At 39.2% G+C, this 21,861-nt stretch overlaps 1 protein-coding gene across 1 annotated transcript in view; it reads right to left on the reverse strand.

The window, feature by feature from the left end:
• Nucleotides 1-21,861, reverse strand: part of UNC13B (unc-13 homolog B) — a 184,723-nt gene that overhangs the window by 65,360 nt on the left and 97,502 nt on the right. The window contains exons 9-10 of the mRNA XM_004372297.2: nucleotides 11,177-11,491; nucleotides 9,389-9,479 (exon numbers count right to left, since the gene is read on the reverse strand). Of these exons, the coding sequence (XP_004372354.1) occupies nucleotides 9,389-9,479; nucleotides 11,177-11,491 (406 nt within the window). The remainder of the gene's footprint in view (nucleotides 1-9,388; nucleotides 9,480-11,176; nucleotides 11,492-21,861) is intronic.

Here is a 21,861-nt window from a genome sequence, read left to right on the forward strand (position 1 = left end):
CCCTGTTCTACATGCATTATCTTATTTAAACCTTATCCATGCATGGACCTCATGGCAGGTATCATATCCAATTTAGAGATGAGAAAACTGTTTCCAAGAAGTTGGGTGACTTGCCTAAGCCTAAGGTTACACAGGTGGTAAGTGGTGGAACCGTATTTCAAACTCAGGTTCTGGCTGATTCCAAGGCCCAAGTTTTTCCAGTTGCACTATATGGCCATTGGATTAACAAAGGTTAGAAAATAGGTTGGGCCAAGTCATGGGTAGTCTTGGATGCCAGGCTAAAAAGTTAAAACTATAATTTAACTACCAACGGAAGGAAAAATGAGTATTTTTTGAGGAGAAACTTTCATTTATTCTTTCATTCATTCATTTACTCACTCACCCACATACCTGTTAAGAGCTTGCTGGATGCCAGTCATCAAGGATAGAAAGTTAAATAGACATAGTTCCTATTCTGTGTCTCAATGTTTTTTTTTTTTTTTCATTTAGCTTCTAAACTCTTTGTTGAATTATAACATATAGAAAAGTACATAAATTAAAAGTGAGTTTTTATATCCATGTAACCAGAATCTAGATCAGGAAACAGAACATTACCAGAACCCTAGAAGCCCCCTTGTACCCACATTCAGTTATTAACCAACTCCCTCCCCACAAAGTAACCACTATCCTGATGCCTGATACCACAGATTCATTTTGCCTGTTTTTGAACTTCATATAAAAGGAACCATACAGTATATAGTCTTTAAAGAAATACATAATCTTGAGACAAACGCTCACACAATTCCAGGACAATATGAGAAACACCAAAATTGATTATGTATGAAATGCTATAGAAAGGTATAAAAATGAGTGTCTAACTCTACCTGGAGACTTTGGGGAAGGAAGGCTTCAAAGGATGTGACATCTGGATTGAGCCTTGAGCATAAGTTATAGCCATGATTAGTGCTTGGTTTTCAGGAAGATAAATCTGGCAATGATATATACAATGGACTCAAAAAAAAAAAAAAAAAAGGCAAAGAAACTGATGGAAGGCTAATACTATATTCTAAGCAGTAGAGGGCAAGAACAAAAGGAGAACAGAGAGGATGAGACTGATAAAAGAAATCAGAGCAAAAAAGAGCAAGATTTGGCAAACGATCCAATGTGGGAGGGAAGAACGAAAAATGACACCACGATTCTGAGTGGTTTTGGTGCCTTTAACACAAATAAAGAACAAAGGAAGAGGAACAGACCCAGGGGGAAGGTTTTAAATAGGAGGAAAATCATAGTGGGAATAATCAATAGATAACTAGACATGAAAGACAGAACCTAAGGAAAAAGGGGAGGGCTAGAAGTATAGATTTGAAAGTCATCCATGTAAAAAGGTTAGTTAGAAGTCTAGTGGCTGCCTAGCACAGAGGTCATCATACAGTAGTTGCTCAATTAATGATTCTCAATGAGAGGCTGAGAAGTTATAGACTTGAAATTAAAAGAGTTGCCATAGAGAAAGATTGTAGAAAAAAGAGACAGATAGGAAGAAAGAGAATTGGGAGAATAGAACCATGGAAGCAGAGAAAAAAAATTATAAGAATGTGCAAGTTTTAAAAAACATTAGGGAAAGCTGCAGAGAAAACGAGAATGGGGACTGAGAAAATATGTCTGAGAAGAGCACAGTAGTTAAATATTTAACGGTTATTAATTATTTCTATCTCCCCTCTGGACTATAAGCTCCTAGAAGGTAAGAAAATGTCCTACAAATACCAACTTATTAGTTGGCTTGATTTAAAATGAAATAACGCCATTATTTGCTTCCTTCTAGATGACTCTGACAAAGGGATTTTCCCCCACAGAGGAACAGAGTTCCTTCCCAGGCAGTACTGAATGTTCTTATTGGTTGAACTGTCAAACAAGCGGCAGGTTATGAAACAAAACGAGACTAAAGGGACACACCAGCCCAGCGGCAAGGACTAGAAGGCCAGAAAAGACAGGAAAGCTGGTAATAGGGAACCCAAGGTTAAGAAGGGAGACTGTTGACATGTTATGGGGTTGGTAACAAATGTCATAAAACAATATGTGTACTAATTGCTTAATGAGAAGCTAGTTTGTTCTGTAAACCTTCATCTAAAGTACAATAATAAAAATAAAAAGTGGCAGGAGTCAGAGAAGGTGATAGAGAAAGAAGGGCTGCTTTGCTTATTATTTGGTTGCAAGCAATTTAATACAGAGGCCATCAATCTTATTCATTCCATGTGTGCTAAGTATCTTCCTTTATTGATACTATGCCTGGAAAATGCTATCAGCTAGAGTCAAAGCCTGCTGCCAGTATGTGATACCCTCCTCTGACTCTAGGCAGGTCAATGATATCATGACACTCCTTGGAGATATTTTGTTATGCTCCTCAGAAACCACAGACAAGTTCACCCCTGCCAGTAAGCTTCCCCAAATACCGGACACAGACTTAGTTACAGCCTAGAACCTGGTCTAAGGTGTATGGGAAGACCAGCACTGATTAACAGCCAGACTCCAGTCATAAACATGTCTCAAATGTTTCAGAGGTAAAACAAGCCATATATTTATCTTGACAACTGCATAAAGCAGCTCTTTAAAAATGTTCCCACACTGCTCTACCCTAAATTTTGTTAGTAACAGGGATAATAGTAAACTGATGTAAATTGACACTGGATATTATCAACAGGCTCTGCATATAGCAGTCTGGAGATCACATTTCCCATCAGTAAGACCTCAGGAAACAAAGACTCACAGATGAGGGACACTTAAGCTTCTGTACCATCTTCTTCCCTCTTCTGCCTTAGGAGGAAAAGGTGAAATCAGTCTTGGTGGCATCAGGAATTTAAAAGGCAGAGGAAGCAAGGCAACAAGCCACAATCAGAGAGCCAGGAGCTCACTGATGACCTTAACAAATGCGATTTTAGTGAAGAATTGAAGCAGAAGCCATACCACAGTGAGCTGTAGGTAGAGAAGATAATGGGGACATGTGTAGATGGCACTGAAATCTCCTAAGACAGACTTCCCTCAAGTGTATTCCTTAGAAAACTAGACCTACAGGATGCTTCTCCAAAAAATAGTTTCATGGTCAAATAAGTTTGCAATAATAATGTACATACTATAGTCCTCTCTTGAAGATCATAATAATAGGCTTAGGTATATTTAAGTTTCTGAGAAGTCCTACAGTAAAACAATCTATTGGTGTTATACTCTATTGAACTCAGTGTTTGCCAAATTTCTTTGACCATAAAAAACCTTTATCACATGACACCTATTAACATTTCTAGACACTAAAGTCCTGTGAAACACACTTTGGAAAACAGGGTTATAAGATTATGGTAGTACAGAATAGTGTTAAGAACACAGGCTCTGGAGCTAAACAGATCTAGATTTGATTCCTGTTTCTACCACTCACTAGCTGGATGATACTGGACAAGTTCCTATCTTTCTAAGCCTTAGTTTCTTCATCTGAAAAATGGGCCTAATAACATAAGCCTAATTCATAGAATTATTGTGAGGAATTCATTGGGTAATGCATGTAAAGCACTTGATATGTAATGCCTGGAACATAGTAGTATTCAATAAATTTATTTACTATGATGATAACAATAATTATTATGGCAGTAGTCGAGATTAAAAGGAAAATTGTGATGTAGATACTGAAGTTGTCAATAAACGAATGGGGAATATAGGGAAGCTGGAACTAACAACAACAAGGAAGGTAGGTGTGTGTGTGAGGCTCTAGCAATGGCCTACAGTCAAGCTCTTAAGCACTGTGCCACCAAGTTAGTATTAGAAGTAGCAGAGGGAGTCAAAGAAAGCCAAGCCCTACTCCTGAACCTGTAATACATGGAACATAAGAAACAACATAGTTTCTACCAAAGAGAACTTCAGGGAACAGCCAGATTTTCAGTCAAGGCCAGAAGGTAGAGAATGTGTAGGTTCTGGTTTCAGGTGGTGGGTAAGGACTCTATAGTTTGCCAGAAGAGGCCTGATGGGAGCAAGGGCTATTGACAGTAATCAGACTAGCAGCTGGGGCCCTTGTCCAGGTTGAGATTTCTTCGGTTTGTGAAGCAGTAGTTACCATGAAGTTTGAAGAGGGGCACTAAAAGTTCTGGTTAAAGAGAGGTGGAAGTTAAAATAGCCATGGTCAGAGCAAAATCCAGGAGTTTAAGATTATAGAAAAAGTGCTTCCCTGGTGCAACTAAGTCTAAGAGGTGGAATCCTCAAGGGCCCTCCCCTTGAGCCTCATCATTTCTTAAGGGGAAATTACAGGACAAGAAGGAAGTCTCTTTGCTTCAGAGAAAGTCACAAGTAAGAACAGAACTTTGCAGGAGAGAGCTGATTAGTTCTCTGCCTTAGTGATCTTCCCTGAGAAAATGTTGACCCCTCTCTCAGGCTGCCCAGCTGCAATCTTGGATTTCCTGGGATTGCTCCATTTGGTCAAGGGCCTTCTAATCTATTTTCTCAGTTCTATCCCTCCTTGAGGGGCCCTGGTGGTGCAGTGGTTAAACACTGGACTGCTAACCGAAAGGTTGGCGGTTTGAGCCCCCCAGCTGCTCCCCGGGACAAAGATGTGGCAGGCTGGTCCCATAAGGATTACATCCTTGGAAACCCTATGGGGCAGTTCTAGTATGTCCTAAAGGGTTGCTATTAGTCAGAATCAACTAGACGGCAATGGGGTTTTATCCCCGCTTGGTAAGTTACTCCTTCTTCATCTTTCTGCAGCAACCATCAGGTCCAATTGAGGCTGCTCAAGAGCACCTGTCAAGTCTTTCTCATGGCCCATCTCCATGCTTCTCCTTTACTGTCCCTTCCACCTGGAACACCCACCCACTTGCTGCCAGTGCAGACTCCGTTTCTAGAGCTAAAAGTCTCACCTCCTCCCCCAGATTTTTCTGCAGCTGAGCCAAATAAGGTACAGATTCATATCTATTCCCACCCACACTGCCCACATTACTGCCTCATCAGCATTTGCAGTGTCATCAAACACTTATTAAGCACAGATGGCCAGGTACTAAGCCAGACCCAAGGATACAGAGATGATGTTATCGGATCTCTTCCTTCAAGTAGCTGGCAATCTTATAGGGATGACAGAAGTGTAGCTTGATTCCTAGAGTAACTCCGCAAAGTCTATTTATTGCAGTATCAGCTAAAGAGATGCAAACAACCTATACACTTATAGGAAACATTCAAATCACAAATAATCAAAAAAATGTAAATTAAAACTATGGAATACCATTTTTCTTCCACCAAATTGGCAAAAATGATAATATTCAATGTTGGTGCAGCACATTCAAATACTGAAAATTACAGATTGGAGAAACTTTTATGAAAAGAAATTTAGAAGTTTATCAAAAGTCTTTGAAAAGCCTATACCCTTTAACTCAGTAACTTATCTGAATTTATTTTGAGGAAGTTAAACTAAAGAAATAATCAGAAATGAAAACAGAGATTTATGTATAATGATGTTCATCATAGCATTATTTATAATAGTAAACAAACAAGAGGAATTGTTATGGAAGATCTATATGATGGAATATTATTAATCTACTAATCATCACTACATCATGTTTCTTAAAAAAAATTTTATAACTCAGAAAAAAGCCTACTTAAAATTAGGTATGGTTCTCTGATTTGCTGTAGCCAAGAAAATGTGATCAAAAGTGATATACGTCGCATCTGGGCAGAAGTTTTAAGAGCCAGCATGCAATTTGCTACGTTCTCTTTCATTTGTTATCTTTTATTTCCCTCTACCACTGTGACCGGCAATGATCTAAATGTTGACTGCTTCATCAGCCTAGATTCCAGAGGGAAGACAACTTAAAGCAGATCCTCTCGACATGTAGCATGACATACAGTATGGGCCAGAAACAAACTTTTGTTATTTTAAGCCACGGACAAATGAAGGGCAATTTGGCAGTATTTATAAAAATTACAAACTCATAGCCCCTCCTGGAATTTACCCTCAGGTACACTTGCACAAGTGCAAAATGACATATGTAAAAGGTCATGGTTTATAATAGCAAATTTATGGAAACAACCAAATGGCCATCAGCAGGGGGCTAGTTAAATACTCCTGGTACATTCATACAATGGAGTATTATGCAGCTGTAAAAAAAGAAAAAGAAAAAAACTCTGAGGGCTGATATGAAAGACACTCCAAGTGAAAAAGCAAGATGTTCACAGTATGTATAATATACAACCTTTTGTATAAGAAGTGGGGAGGGGAGACTTAGAATATATATTCATATTTGCTTGCACTTACATAAAGAAATTCTGGAATGATAAATAATAAACTAAGAGAAATTATTATCTTGGGCAGGGGTTAAGGCAGTGACTAGGTGGAACTTGGGATTATTCAGAGAAAAAAATCCTTGGTGCTGTGCTTAACTTCTCTCTGTCTCACAATCTCAACCAATCTGTCACCAAATCTCATCTTAAGTATAAATGATATATTTCTGCCTCTATTTTAAACTGTATCAGTTTCTTCTTTAAACTCTGACTTGACTTTCTCCTCTTGGCCACTTCTATTCAGCAGCCAATTACGTTACCTGTGTACAGAATATCTTTACCACTGTTCTCTTATTTAATTAATTAGCAATGATCCTTAGTTACTCTTAGATAAACCATGTCTTTCCCTGATGAAGCCAAGCTTTGGCAACTGTTTTCAGCTGCTCATTTTAAAGATATATTACCTCTTAAAAAGAAAAGTCATAACTTAAACTGTATCTGCTCCAATATATTCTTATTTTTTTCATTCAGACTTTTCTTTCACATAGACGTTATCTGTCTTACTTTCCTTTATAAGAAGTACAAGACCCTTACTTCTAAAAAATTAGAACTAAAAAATCAATAAGAATTATGACACTGACTCCAAAAATGTTCGCTTTAAATGTTTACCTATGTCAATCTAGATTAACAGACTCCCAATGTTTGGCAGCCCTATCCATAGAAATATTTTTAGTATACACTCCTCAATATATGTATATTTATTCATTTAAAAATTATATACATGTATAAATATTTAAATTACATCATTAAAAATTAAAATGTAAAAATCATAAAAGAAAAAGCAAGCATTTAAATTAAAAAAATTTTTTATTAATGGTACAAAAAGTTATTTTTTGTCACCAAAAATATTAGCAGTAGTAATAGTATCTTTTAGTGAAAGTAATGTGATACAATATACCTCATTATTTTTTATATCTTGGTTTAATATTTTGTTATAAAATGATTTGAAGGTCTGGTTCCACATTCAATTTATTTCAATACTTGGTTTTCATAGCTAAAACAGATACTGATACATCGATCAAATGAAAGAAGTACAACTGGTCTCTGCATGCCAAATATTCAAAGATTTTGTTGAAATGTGGCTAGTAAATTTTCATCTTCTCTGATGTTATCTAGTAGTTCTTGCAAAATATTTAGAAATATTTTTATATTTTAACAAATGGGTTCAAACCTCATTCAAAAATTTCACCTGAAAGCTTTTTCAATGTTAATAGTCTCTTTTCAAGTTTTTAAAGCATGCAATTATGAGTTGGTATACATAACACTCCTTGTTTCTGATAACACAGACATACTCGAGCACAAATGGAAATATTTCCAGACATCTGTGTTCAAAATACTTCCTCCAAAGCAAATTTCCTCTGAAAAGCAGCAGCTACCTTTTCACACATTATTAAAGCATTATCTTCTCCCTGAAGGGTCAGATTAAGAGCGCTTGTATGAAGCTAGAACAACTTGAGCATCAAAATAAATAATAATGGACTACAACTCGTGATACATTAAAAATCCATGAGTCCATATTGATATAAATTAATTAATGGGGGAAAAGGAAATCTCTCCCTTATAGCAGAATGCCAGCTAATTAATGTAGAAAGGATAACAGAAATAGAAAGTTACCATTTGACAACAACCATAGCGGTGGTAGACTCAGGCAGGAGTCATCAATGGATGCTTAGCTGGTGGGCTGAGATTTGATAAGGAACAAGATATTGGTATATTCTCAGAATATCTCACCACAGAATAGTTTTCTATTATAAGGGGAAAACCTGGCAGATACAAACCTGAACAGATGATTAAGGGTAACATTACAAGTGGTGGGACAGGTTGACATCATGTATCTCCTGATGCGCTACACAGAAAAGAGCACAGCATCATTTCTGTGTAATTCCTGCCAGAAAAGCATGGATGGCCCGAGACTGGACATGAGGAAACATCAGCTGAACCCAGATTGAAAAACATGTTACAAAATGAAAGGCTTGTACTCTTTAAAACTGTCAAGGACATGAAAGGCAGAAAAAGACTGAGGAACTGTTTCAGACTGGAGGAGACTAAAGAGACATGAAAACTAGAAGCAATCTGTCATCCTAGATTGGATCCCGTACCAGAAAGGAAAAAGAGACACTGCTGGGACAGTTGGCAAAATTTGCATGGGGTCTTGATGACAGTGTTGCATCATTGCTGATTTCCTGATTTGGATGGTTATATTGTGGTTATATAGGAAAGCAACCTTTATTTTTGGGAAAATACACACAGACGTATGTAGGGATGAGAAGAGCATTATGTCTACAACCTTCTCTCAAATGGTTGAGGAAAAGATTGATCATACTGGGGGGATGGTGATGAAGCAAATGCGGCGAGACGTCAACAGCTGAAGCATCTAGTTGAGTGGGACGTGGGAATTCTTCATGCTATTGTTACGCAACTTTTCCCCAAGTTTGAAATTATTTCAAAATAAATTATTTTTCTAAAGCGTGTGTTTGCACATTTGCATTTTTTAACATCTACCAGGTATTCTATTCCTGAGAGCCATTTGTCGTCATTTTAAAATGTGCTCCCTACCTGAAGACTGCCTATTCCTACTGACATACAGATAAGGACACTTCACATTTATAACACTGAGAATGAAATATACTTACCTTTGCTTTTACTTTTTCAGACTGATTCATATCTTACTGTGTTGATATTTTGGGCATGAAATTAGGGAAGTCCATATAAACTTCTGAACACTGTTTCTGGCCTGTAATAGGTCAGCCAGTAGTACTTGACCTGGCTAGTCAAGACAGACAACAACTGACCTAAGAAGCCTTGAAATAGTCCTCTCTCCTAAACTCAAAATAAAATGGCCTCAAGGTGACAATCGTACTGAAAATAAGCATCCAACTTTACCTTCAGGCTCTCAACCGACTAGGTCTATTTATTTTCTAATAATAAGCAAACAATAGAAAAAAGTCAATGGTCTCCCATCTCCCAGGCTCTGGCTGAATTGTTATGCACTTCCAGAAGCACACTGTAAAGAGATGACTAATCGCTGCCTGCTTCTCTGGCACCATATGTCTCCCAATTTCAAAGGAAAAATCGTCCCAACACATTTTTAGAACAACAGATTTCCTACCTCTTGCAGCTGGAGTCGAACCTTGGTAACTGCTCGGATCCAATGCGCTCTGGCTTGAGTAAATGGTGAAGATGCATTGTCTTCAGGAAAACTTGTAACAAAGAAAAGATAGTTCCTTAAAAATAGCTAAAGCCACAAGGTGACAGTGATCAAGGTAAGACTGCCAAGTATCTAAAATAAAATGGTTTGTACTCATGCCAAGACTATTTAGTGACTGAGGCTACTAAAACAGCATAAACGTGAATACCCAAAATGAAAACAATTCTACTTTAAAATGACAGCTCCTTTTAGCTTTTCATCTGTTCCCTCTCTTCCTCCCCTTCCCACCTTCAACGGCCCAACGAGGTGGCTCACCGGGACAGTCAGGGATCAGGACAATATAAGCAACTGCAAGGGCTCTGAGTCAATGCCTAGTGTTGGAACTATGGAACTATTGGTATATTCTCAGAAGAGAGGTGTGGAGTGAGGCTTTCAACCCTCATACTCTACCTCTTAAAACTACCAGCCTCCCTTGGGAGTTCTGCACAACATCATTAAGGGCAGAATTTGCTCCTGCAAACCCTCCCTGTTCCACCAAGTATTTTGGAAGTCTCACCAATTTCTAGACTACATGAAAAGTACCAGGAAAAAATTATCACCCTTTTCCTGCCATGAACTTATTCCTTAAGCTGCCTCAGGAACATCCGCAGTGGAACAGTGGTTAATGCTTGGTGATAATGCTTCTCCTTTCTCCCACTGGAGGCTACAGCCAAGGCAGCAGACAAGTGTCCACCATCTAGACATGTAAAATATATGCTAGGCTCTGACAGCATCTAACTTGGTCAATTATTCTAAAACATTTGTGGGTACTTCTGGCCAAGGCAGAACCAGACTTACTTGCACAGTTAGAACCTGAGAAGACATAAACAGAAGTAAAGGAAGAGTACTCTCATTGGGCACTTCTGCTGCTCTACCAAGACCTCTGCCCCTGACAATAGTATCTGCCAAGTCTAAGGTCCGCGAAGAGCGAGTCTTCCAGTGGGTCACTAACCCAGTGCGAAGGCTGGCCTAGAGCTCAGACTCCTAGATATGTTGCCTATTAGATGAGCCATGAAAAATGACCAAAAAACAGGGAAAAAAAAAAGAGAAAATAAGTTTATATCATCAGAAAAGCATGTGACCCAGCCATTAATCCAAGGGTGAATAGAAGCATCAATCATTCCCTAACTTTTACCATGTAATCAGGATTAACTGCTCTGGTCTTTCAGTGAGAGGCTTTATTATTATACCTTGAAATTTGAGAATCTAAATCACACCCAGCCCTTATCACTCTACCCCAACAGGAGGCAATTTTGCCCCCTAAAGGACATTTGGCAAAGTCGGAAGACATTTTTGATTGTCACCACTGGGGGTTGTTTTGGCATACAGTGGCTAGAAGCCAAGGATATTCCTAAACATCCTACAATGCACATAGCAGCTCCCCAGAATTGTCTGGCCCAAAATGTCAATAGTGCCAAAGTTGAGAAACCCTGCTGTGCCCCAACCTCTCAGGGTTCAAATATTCAAACGACCAATTTAGCTCCATAATAACAACACTCAAATTCTGTAATGAGCTTCATTACAAGACTGTTAAAGCAACAAGTTTTAAATCTTCCTTATGGGTACCAATTGTAAGCAGTGCAGAGCTGAGTGTCTTATGACCACCACACTCAGCTGCAAGGAAACAAATGAAAAGCACTTATGCTCAGCAATATCACAGGGCAGGTACTAAGGAAGCCTTGGGAGCGCCTCAGGGCAGCCATCACCTACCTCTCCTGGGGGCCTAAGATGTCCTCTTTGTGTAGCACCAGATGTGGGAGAGGATGGGCTGTGGCATCTTGTTTAATCTCCTTGGGTTCACATATTTTCTCCTTCTCTGTTTCATCTGTCACCTCCAAGACTTTCTCTTGTTCTCTAACACCTGCTTGGCCATCTCTGGAGAAGCTTCCAGAGCTGTGGCAGGAATGAATTGAGTCCCTCTCCCGATGGTCATCATCTTGTTCGTGATACTGGTCTAGTTCACTCAGCTGAGAGCTTCCTTGACTCACATTACAGGAAGAGCCATACCTACTACTGCTGGTGGGGCTGGGAGAACAAGAGGAAGACAGATGAGTAAATAAATGCAAACATGGGATCAGGGCAAAAGTATGGATAAATCCAGGAAATAATGATTTTGTCAATGGCAAGGATCAGGGATCACAAACAGGAGATTCCTGGGAAGAGGACCAAATGTCACAGTCTAGCAGAAGTAGTCTCTATTCAGCAGAACCACAACAGGAAAAAAAACACAACATGCTGGGTTCTGCAACAGCATTTAACATCTACCTTGCACTTGACTTTGAAGAATATTTTATCTTAATGAGATATATGTGAGCAGGATCAAGAATTATTAAAATAGCCCATTGCTTAAAACTCTTTACTCAGTCTTCTAAAGGAACTTGTCCAGTGGCTGTGATTAAAGTTTTCTAATTTCCACATAGTAAAAAGTAGTGAATAAACTCCACTCCCTTTTTCTGGTATTTATTAAAATAGAGGTCCTTAATTCCTCTGGAGAGTAGACATGTTCTTTCAATTATCTCTCAGCCACCTGCAGAACGAAGTAATGGAAGTCATTGGGAAATGGAGGCCAGGACCTAGAAATTCCACAGGGTAGTGGTCTCACCTATGTGAATGCTACAGTGATATCCTAGAAGCATAGGGAGTGTCTCAAAGATTAACTTGCCCATCTGTAACTGAGTTGCTCTCAGGGCACGGCTCAGTTCTAGACAAAGTGGACAAGCTCAACTTCAGGATATGGGTAATGGCTGTATTAGTGCATTTCTATACCTAAAGAGAGGCCAACCCAAACCTCTCTCAACCACCTGAATTCTCATGCCCAGAAAGTGAATCCTTTACCCTGCTATGAGAGATAACAGTAGTAGCAGAGAAAAGGACAGTGATTGGTGAGAAGGGCAGAGCAATGAAAGAAAAACAGTATCCAGAAGTTACTCCCTTGAGTCTCTCTTCAGCCCAATCTGAACAATTTAGTCCTATTAAGACAGAGGGATATGGCAATGATCGGCAAGATATATCCCAGCCCACTTGGGTATTTTAATCCCAAGTCAGGGACCCTCATTTTATTCTTGGTGCTGGAAAGCCTCCATGCAAAAGGACAAGGAATTTCCTTGCCACAGAGCCAAGCTTTTACTTATGTTTATCCTTCTCCAAATCAAGAGAAATCATTGTCGTTTTCCAGTGAGATATTCCCCCATGGTTCATCCTAATTAATTTCAGGCTGATATTTGATCCTCTATCCCATGGTAGCAGAACACTGTTCTAAGTAGTTTCCCACATACATACTCACATTCTCTCTCTCTCTCTCTCTCTCTCACACACACACACACACACACACACACACAGAATCTCCAAAGCCCTTGACCAGCCCCTTTGGATAGGTTTGGGTCAGAGGTCAGGGTAGCATTCTTAAAGTGCACTAAATAATGCCTCTTCTTAGAAGAAGTAATAACATCCTCTGTAGATGGGCCCTGCACAGTGCTCCAGACTGAAGGACTACAGCAAAGGGCAACCCTGAGGTCCTATGAGACTTGACTTAAAGCACTAATCAAACTCCAGTCTCAAGGGTAGTAAAGGCAGAGAGTGATACACTGGAAGAAGCTATGCAAATCCATGTGGAATAGGATATGAAATACAGATTATCTCAAGCCATCCTTTGTACTTTATATAACACCCTCATTGCCACTGGAGGAAGTATCTTAGAAGATCAGAAAAGCAAAGTTGAAGGTCTCTCCCCATCTATTATAGATATAAATGCCTAAGGCCCAAGGAAGCATCTATCATGTAGTTGTAGTTAATATATAACACTCAACTACTCACTGCCTCTTTCTGCCCTCCCTTCTCCATCTTGTACATTATACAAGGTAGAGCAAACCAGAGTGAGTAAATCTTAGGGTCTAGCCTTTCCTTTAAGCAGGATGCCCCTTGTTCCAATAAATGAATTATCCTTGGCACTAGAGAGAAGGGAGAGGATGAAAAGACCCACACATTACTTCTTATTAACCCCTAATTAACATGAAGCGCAGGTGCTAGGAAAAACACAGGCAAGACAAAAAGCAGGGTATGATTAATCTACCACTAAGTCAGTTGCATCATAAATGGTCAATTCCTTAAAACTATTTATGATGCTTCAGTTGAGAACAGGCCTTTTGTTGATCTTTGGCTCCTTGATGTCATTCAGAGTGACTGGCTGGTGTACATTTGAAATATAGTCAGTGCTAGCAGGCATGGCCTCCTCTTGTTTTTCTGGCTGGTAAAGTAGCTTAGAGACAGGGCAACACTCCTCCTCATGACTCCCTGAACAATATGTGGGGACAGAGAGGTTGCTGGCTTTGGTACTCAAGTGTTCTCCAGATGCTGGGATTTCCTGCTGGTTTTCCACTTCTCCAGGCCCTGAAAGCCCATGGGTACACCCATTTGGCCTGGTCTCCAGCTGCTCAGAGGTCCCAAAGGGCTGAGTACAGGTCCTAGCAGGCTCAATACTGGCCCCAGATATTTGAGAAGCCTCCAAAGCTTTGTTAGCTTCACTGGAGTTACGGTCCTGATCACTACCGATAACCAAAATTAGAGAGGAGGATTCTGCAGGCAATTGTTCAGGGCCCCCTTTATTCTCTTTTGGCCATGGAAAGGAAAGATCCAGCTTCTTTCCAAACCCTAGTTTGAGATTATTTGCCAGTACACTCTCTTTTCCCTCACCACCTCCCTCAGACAGAGTTGAGAGCTTCTTAAAACTGGACAGTAAACCAGTCTCTGCTGCTCTACTGCCAGAGGGGGAAAGTGAAGAAAAGAAAGAGCGCAATTGTTTCCCATGGTCAGGAGCAGAGGATGGGAAGCGGAGCTTTGGCCAACTGGTCATGTTTGGGATCTCAAATCGAGGTCTTGGCTGCTCTCCCTCGGGGATTGCAGGTGGATCTTTCTGGGCATGAAGTATCCCACAACTTTTTTCTGCACAAAGTACAGTTTCCTCCAGCCCAGGATGAGAAAGGTACTCTTGAGTTTCCAGTGTGCTCTGGCTGACACTTATATCACCAAACAGTGTTGTACTGGTTTCTGATAAATTGGCTGCATGTAGCTCCACGATATCTTGATTTGTGGGGGCAGATTGTATAGCTGCATCTGGCTTAAGAGGAAGAAGAGGCTGAACTGGGGGAGGAAGTTCTTTGGCAATCCAGGTAGGATCTGGATGCAACTGTGTTGGCTCTGCTTCCAACGATGCCTCTGTGTCTATAGCCTGCAACACCCCCATGTGTCCTTCATCACTCAGAGACAATACTCTTTGCACAGTATCATCCCTGGCAACAGAAAATGCAACACCAATTGTTTCAGAACCTTGGGGTTCTGGAATATTTTCAGGGATAGTTTCAGGAATATTATTGTTTTCTATTTTGGTTGTTAGTTTAGGATCATCTGTCAAGGTATCTGAGTCTGACTTTGTACTAACCACAGTCATCCTACAGTCACTGAGAGCAGATTTTGAACTGAGCACTGCAGTGGTAGCTTCTTTCCGCAAACTTTCTGGAGGGACTGGTTCTAGAACATCTCTAGAACAATCATTTTGAAGCCATAAAGTAGGCAGAATAGATGATTCTTGCTTATATGTCTCTGGTTTGGAACTTTTGAAAATACCAAATAACTCACCAGTGAGGGGCTGAGATGATATACTAGAAGAAAGGGGGAAAAATGTTTTTTTCTTTGTCGGTTTAGGAGAAGAGAAAAGTTCAGAGAAAGTTTTGGGAGGTTCAGTTAAGCACCCAGAGAAAGATTTCATTTTGGACACAAACCCTGAAAGCATTTCTGCTGAAGAGGCCAACACTGATTTATCTTTATCTGCGTCTTGGCTCTGGAGGTGCCCTGCACACCCTGGCTCAGTAGCAGAAGAGGCTGGCTCCAGGATCTGCGGTAAGACCTCATCGGGGGTCTTTTCTAATGGCAAGTTCAATGGGTCACTAGTAAATCTTTCATTTTGGTGGTGGTTAGTGCAAGTGTCTAAATTGTTGAGCTCTTCAATTAAATGGCTATCATGTGACAAAGACTTGACAGGTGAGTCACTGAGGAAGGTTTTCCAGTTGAAATCCTCTTCTTCATGGAGAGATACCCCAAAGGTCTCAGGACCACTGAGGAGTGTTTCAGCCTGTGCCTGAAATAATGGTGAATGAGGAACAATATCTTTTTGCAACTGAGTCATCTGGGAATCTGCTAAAGATGTCCCTGGTCCATTACTGCAATTCTGTTTTCCCTGATAGTTCTTCTCTATGCTGAGTTCATCTGTGAGGGAGGTAACCTCAATGGTGTTCCTATTGGAAACACTAGGGACCATTTGCTGGTCATGAACTACCTCCTGGGCTATGCTATCATTATTGTCACTGGAACTTTCTCTAGTCACTGTGCCACCAATATCTACCAAAATACTTGGCTTCTTATATGGCTGGGAAGTCACTGGAGGAACAGTTGAAATGCTTTGTTTTTCCCCAGAAGTCTGCTGCTTTTCATCCAAGAAGGACAAGCCGAAGAAACTAAAAGTAGAACTATTATGAGAGGCATGCTTCTTGCTGCTTGAGCTGGTAGTGGAAAAAAAAGAAGGAAGTATGAATAAACCTTCTGCTTGAGATTTGGCTCTTGGGAGAGTAGCAGAGGTTCTGTTCTCAGATTTTTCAGATCCAGTCAGGAAAGAAAATATACTCTTTCTGGTTGGCAACTCTGGTTGGGATGGAGATGTTGTGGCAGTTATAAAACTCCCACCTTTCTCAGGAAAATGATTTTCTGGGTCATTTGAATTTCTTCTGTTCAGAATATCCAAAGACATTTTATTACTTCTTGAAACTTCTGTCACTGTAGAAACACCATTAGTTTCTACTGAAGAATCTCTGGAAGACTCTTTGAGATAACTTGCTGAAAAAAATGAATTTGGTGACTGCTGGATTAGGTGGTCTCTGAAGGGTACCTCTTTTCCAGTCAAATTATTAGCCAGGATCTCCCTAGTTGATGGTTCCTTTAGCCCACTGTCATCAATAGTAGTCTGCTTGTCTAGACATCTAACTCTAACCTTCCCTTTAGAGGATATAGGTGCAGCAGGAATGTTCCCAACATCCTGGCTGGTTAGCAGTACAGAATTAGGACTTGCTCTGACCTCATCTTTGTTACTCACTGAAGAAACAGACATATTTTCAGTTGTCTGTATAGGGGATACATTGGCTTTAAAGAAATCCCCAAGGCTACCAAAAAAAGCTGAAACACCAGAAGATTCTTTCTTTTCCTGAGATGATATCTTTCCATTTTTTATATCATTCTTTTCCAACTTCGGTGATCCCTCTTTATTCACCTGGGTTTTAAAGAGGTTCAAAAATCCAGATGCCTGGTTTTCATTTGCTAATGTACTTACTGAGGAGTCTTCTCCCTGACCAAAGAGTTTCAATGCGTTTTTAAATATTGTTTTCTCAGGCTCTTTGGAAGACTGGTTCTGGGGAAGCTCATAATTCTTGGGTTCATCCCTACTGCATTGTGATGCAAGAGGAATTGTATTAGGGTCCATTGTAATGATTTCATCATCTTCTATACCTGATTTAGCCTGAGGAGTTGTTTGGCTTACCTGGAAAACAGAATTTAACAAACTTCGTTTTTTCACATGAATGCCTTCCTTTAAAGGGAATTCTTGCTTTACATTTTTAGTAAATTCTGGATGCTGAACATTAGATAATATCTCTTTCTTTAAATCCCTCTTGAGAAGACTTTCTTCGTCATTTTGGAAGTTACCCTCTAATTGCTTACTGGAGATTAATGACTGAAGACCATCATTTGTGAGCTCTGCTAATTTTGACTGCTGATCCATTTTCTGCATGACTGAAGACTCTAAGGATTCATTTTTATCAAAATTCAAAGTCCTTCCAACCAAGGTACCCAAAGCAGAAAATAATGAAGTCACTTTGTTCACTGATGACATCTCTAATGTATGATGTGAACCTTTAGTTACATTTTCAGGCTGAACCAAAGAAGCAGCTTCTTCAGAAGATTGGAGGCAATAGAAATTGGAAAGGTAAATTGACGAATCCTTAGCTAAAGGTTGGTTCTTATTTCCCTCTATAATTTGATTTCCATTTAAAACATAATTACCAGAAGTTTTGGGCTGGTATCTCAGATCCAATATACATTCAAGGCCTTCAGAACCATATGGTTTTTCTTTGAAAGATGCAAAATCTCCTTTAAACTTTTGAGGATTATAGCCTGAAAAATCTAATGGTTGATCCCTTTGGACAAAACTTGACTCTTCAAGTATTTGTGAAAAGGTTTCTAAATTTAGACACATTGGCCTCTCACTTCTTGGCAAAACTACAGATAAATCAAGAGGGTCACCAACTGGTTCCTCTTCAACATAGAACAGTAATTCATCTTCCTTGTCAAGAACTTTAAAACTACAGGCAGAAACAATGTTGTCTTCCAACATAATACTTGATAGATCATTTGTCTGTAAATCATAATTCAAACACTCTTGATAAGAACAATCAGGTATAAACAAATATGCATACTGCCCAGTTGAATCAGTGAGGAGAGAATATATATATTGACCATCATGGTACATATAATATCCATAATCCCCATCCTCAGATGGCCACCATATTCCATTTTCAAGACATGACAACCATGCTTGATACTCATAACCAAAACCTGAAAACACAAAGCTTTCATCCATTCTTAGTGATTCTTGATCAACTATGGGCCGTGCAGTCTTCTCATAACTTAAAGAACTTAAGTCAATGGGAAAATCTTCTAGTGAATTCTTAGTCTCATTAATTGGAAGATGATTAGAATTTCCATATAATGAGTTAGCTGCCCACATATCATCTCTTAATAAGTAATCTTCATTAAATGCTAATTGGTCAAATGATTCATATGGTAAGTCACACCAAATGACACTGTTTGGATCTGTTCTCCAGTCCAAGATATTTGCATTTTGTTCTTTTTGGAAGGAATTTATTATTGGGTTTTCTGAGTCAGGCCATAGGAAAACATCAGCTGATGGAAATGTATTTGGACTCAACATGTAATAAACTGGCTGAAATCTTCTGGAATTTGTTGAGAAATCTTTCATGTCAGAATCCCATTCAAAACATAAAGGATTGTTCATCTCTTCAAAAGCCTGACAGTGGTTTGATTTATTAAGAATTTTAGTATTTAGTACTGGTGAATTTAACTTGTTTGAATTTTCATGTAGTTTTGCCTCAAGAACACGGTGTAGTGTTAACCTATTAGCCAAAGAATTCTGTAAGAGGCCCTGCTGAGCATTTGCAGTACAGTGAAGTAGACCATTCTCAGAAAAAGGAAGGTGCTTTTCACTTAGCTGGTTTTTCCTTGTGAGAGAGCAATGGTAATTATCAACCCAAGCATCACATAATGGTATGTTTTCATATTCTGTTTTAGGTAAAGGTAAGAAACCTTTTAGGAAGTCAGAAGTTTCTTGTTTTTCAACATGGCTCCTCTGGTTCTCAGAAGTCACACATGACGTAACAGGGACCTCATCCAAAGATAAATGCTTATTTCCACTCCAACTCTTTATGACACCTAAAGCCGTGGACTTTGCTTCATCTGGTTTGCAATCAGCCATACTTCTACTTGATATCAAATTAAATATTCCAGAGAGTAAGCTTCGGCTACCAATCCTATGATGGCAATCATCATTTTTCAAATTTAATTCTTGCTGGCTAAATGAGTTTTCAGAAGAAGAAAACCCAAACAGGCCAGAAAGTAGGCCTCCTTGGGTTCTTTTCTTGGAAACTTCATCTACAACTTTGTCTTCACTGATTTCATTAACCAAAGTGGATTTTGAAGTGGTAGAAGTAAACTCTAATGAAAAGTCTAATACTGTCGAAGATGTTAAAGATGTTACTTGTGTAAGATTCTTACTTTCTCCTGAAGGATCTGAAGTTATATATTCTCTGAGCACAACCTCAGGGATTGCTAAAGCATCTCTTTGACAACTCTTTACTGTTGTGTAGTCACTTAGATTTAATTCCTCTATAATCTCAAATTTCCCAAGATCATTATTAACATTTGGAACTGAGTGAGACTTTATGAAATTAAGTTTGGTATCTTTAGGACAATTTATTGGGTTATTCTTGTTAAATTCCTCTGTATTGCCATATTTCCCTAGATTACTTTGAATATTTGGAACTGAACTAGATTTTATTGAATTTTGTTTGGCATCTTCTTGGCAGTTTCTTTGGATCTCTTCATCAATGATTACTGCTGAGCCATTAAAACTCTGGTCATTGACAGAGATATGGTTGTCAGTGAAAGGAAATTTAAACAAAGGAAAAATGCTTCCTTTCTCTCTTAAATCCTGTTGCTTTTCAGAATGACTAAGAACTCGGAAAAATGGAATATGTAATTTTCCACGGAATGAAAAGGAATGTCCATCTTTCTTAGAACCCCTTTCCACTGCATCTTCCTCCAACTGGTGAATTTTCATAGATTCTGACAAAGTTTTCTTTGGACAGGTCTCAGGAGAAGTGATCAAAAACTGGCTAAGGGATTTTCTGAGTGGCTCAAGGAAATCACTACCAGTAACTTTGTCCTCCTCTAAAGGCTTTGAAGAAGACTCTTCATTTGCAGTTCTACTGCCAGCCACACAAGGATGTCCTGGAGTATCTATGGCACTTATTTTGGGTTGATCTGGTAACAGAGACAGATCTGTACAGGGTTTTCTTTCCAATAGACTCTCAATATTTTCTTTCTTACCTGAAGAACTAGCTAAGCTTGAAGGTTCATTGACCACTTGGGAAGATGACAAATCCTTACTTGTGGGCATTTGGGACCAGCCTGTAATTTCCCCATCACTCCTATCTAAACCAACAATGCTACTACTGTGATTGCCAAAGGCATCTTCCCTTTGATTTGACTCTGAACCACAACCAACAAAGCTTTCCTTTCTCAGTGGTTTGTTCTGGTCATCTTTTTTTGTTCCCTCCTTTTCTGAAAAGATCTTTAACGGATTTAGCATGCTGAAAACAGACTTTATAATAGAACTCTGGGTCTGTGGAGCTGAGTCCCTTCCAATAGCTTCTGTTGTATCCTTAAAGCTTAAATTCCTGGTTTTATTGTCTATGTGCTCATTTTCAGAGGTTTTGCCATGTCTGTCAATATCCTTACTATCAACTGTTTGAGAGGATGATAGAGACTGCATAGGAAGATCCTTCTCCAATACTGACTTCCCTCTGGGTTTAGGTCCCAAATTAATCATCTCCATTTGATTAAGAGTTTCTGTTTTCTCTGGAACTAAATAAACCAGCTTTTCCACAGAGGTTGTTAGATGCTTTGTGCCTGAACCCACCTTTTCTGTGAGTGAACTGAATAAAGAACCAACAGCACATTTCATTCCATTCGGCTTGGGGAAAGAGGTGGCCTTGTCCTTGTCACTCTTGCCAATGGTTAAAGGTGATATTTGATCCCCAGGCATTTTCTGTTCTGCATTATCAACAGTGCTGTTGTGTTTATGTGATTTCTTAGTTTTTGAAACGGAACCAAATCTATTAATCTCCTCTTCCTTCTCTGCTAAATATTCTGACACTGTTTCTACTAAACACTGAAGCTCATCCATTGTATCAATATAATCCTCCTTGGGTTCCTCAATAGAGGAAGGGGTCATTTTTTCCACGGAACATCTGGACATATTTCCAAGTATGTCTGCATCACAATTCACCCTCTGTAATAGGAATGCTGGATTTGCTGCATAAGGTTCTTCAGGAAAGCCCCCAATATGGTGGCTATTAGATGGAAGACACGTTGGTGACAGTAAACCATCCTGCTTATCAGAAATGGGGGAACCCAGAAGTTCATCAGAAGTACTGCTAGTAGAATCTTTGAGAATATCTAATGGAGTAAAATTAGTGACATGCTGGTTTGAGCTAGATGACTTTTCACAGTTCTCAAAACAACCAGGAAGATCATGGTCATAACTTTCCAACTTAGTGGTCCACATGCCACTCTTAACAACAAATCCATTTTTGTAGGGATGCAGAATTGGGTAATTTATTTTCTTATTTTTAATGTGGCAAAGGTTACTATTTTCGGTATTTGGATATGTACTTTCTGAGTTAGTCTTAGTTCTAGATCTATCATCATATTGCCTGCTTTCACTGTCATCAAAATGACTGCATAAAGATTTCTTTTTCCTTCTTCTATCAATTGTATCATATCTCTGGGGATATCTGGAGAAAATACATGTTTCAAGCTTAAGGTCAAAATTAGGAACAGTAGAGAATTCTGTTTGTTGGCTCTGAGACTGTCTCTTTTTCCAGTTCTTGTACTTTGGTTGTTCTTGTTGGTTGTAATAGTTATCAGTTTTTGAAAGAGTTCTGATTTCTTTTACCTCTGCTTCCTTCAAGTTTATATTACTATTTTCTAGAAGCTCC

The sequence above is a fragment of the Trichechus manatus genome, unplaced genomic scaffold, assembly GCF_000243295.1.
Source record: "Trichechus manatus latirostris isolate Lorelei unplaced genomic scaffold, TriManLat1.0 scaffold00016, whole genome shotgun sequence".
Lineage (NCBI taxonomy): Eukaryota > Metazoa > Chordata > Mammalia > Sirenia > Trichechidae > Trichechus > Trichechus manatus.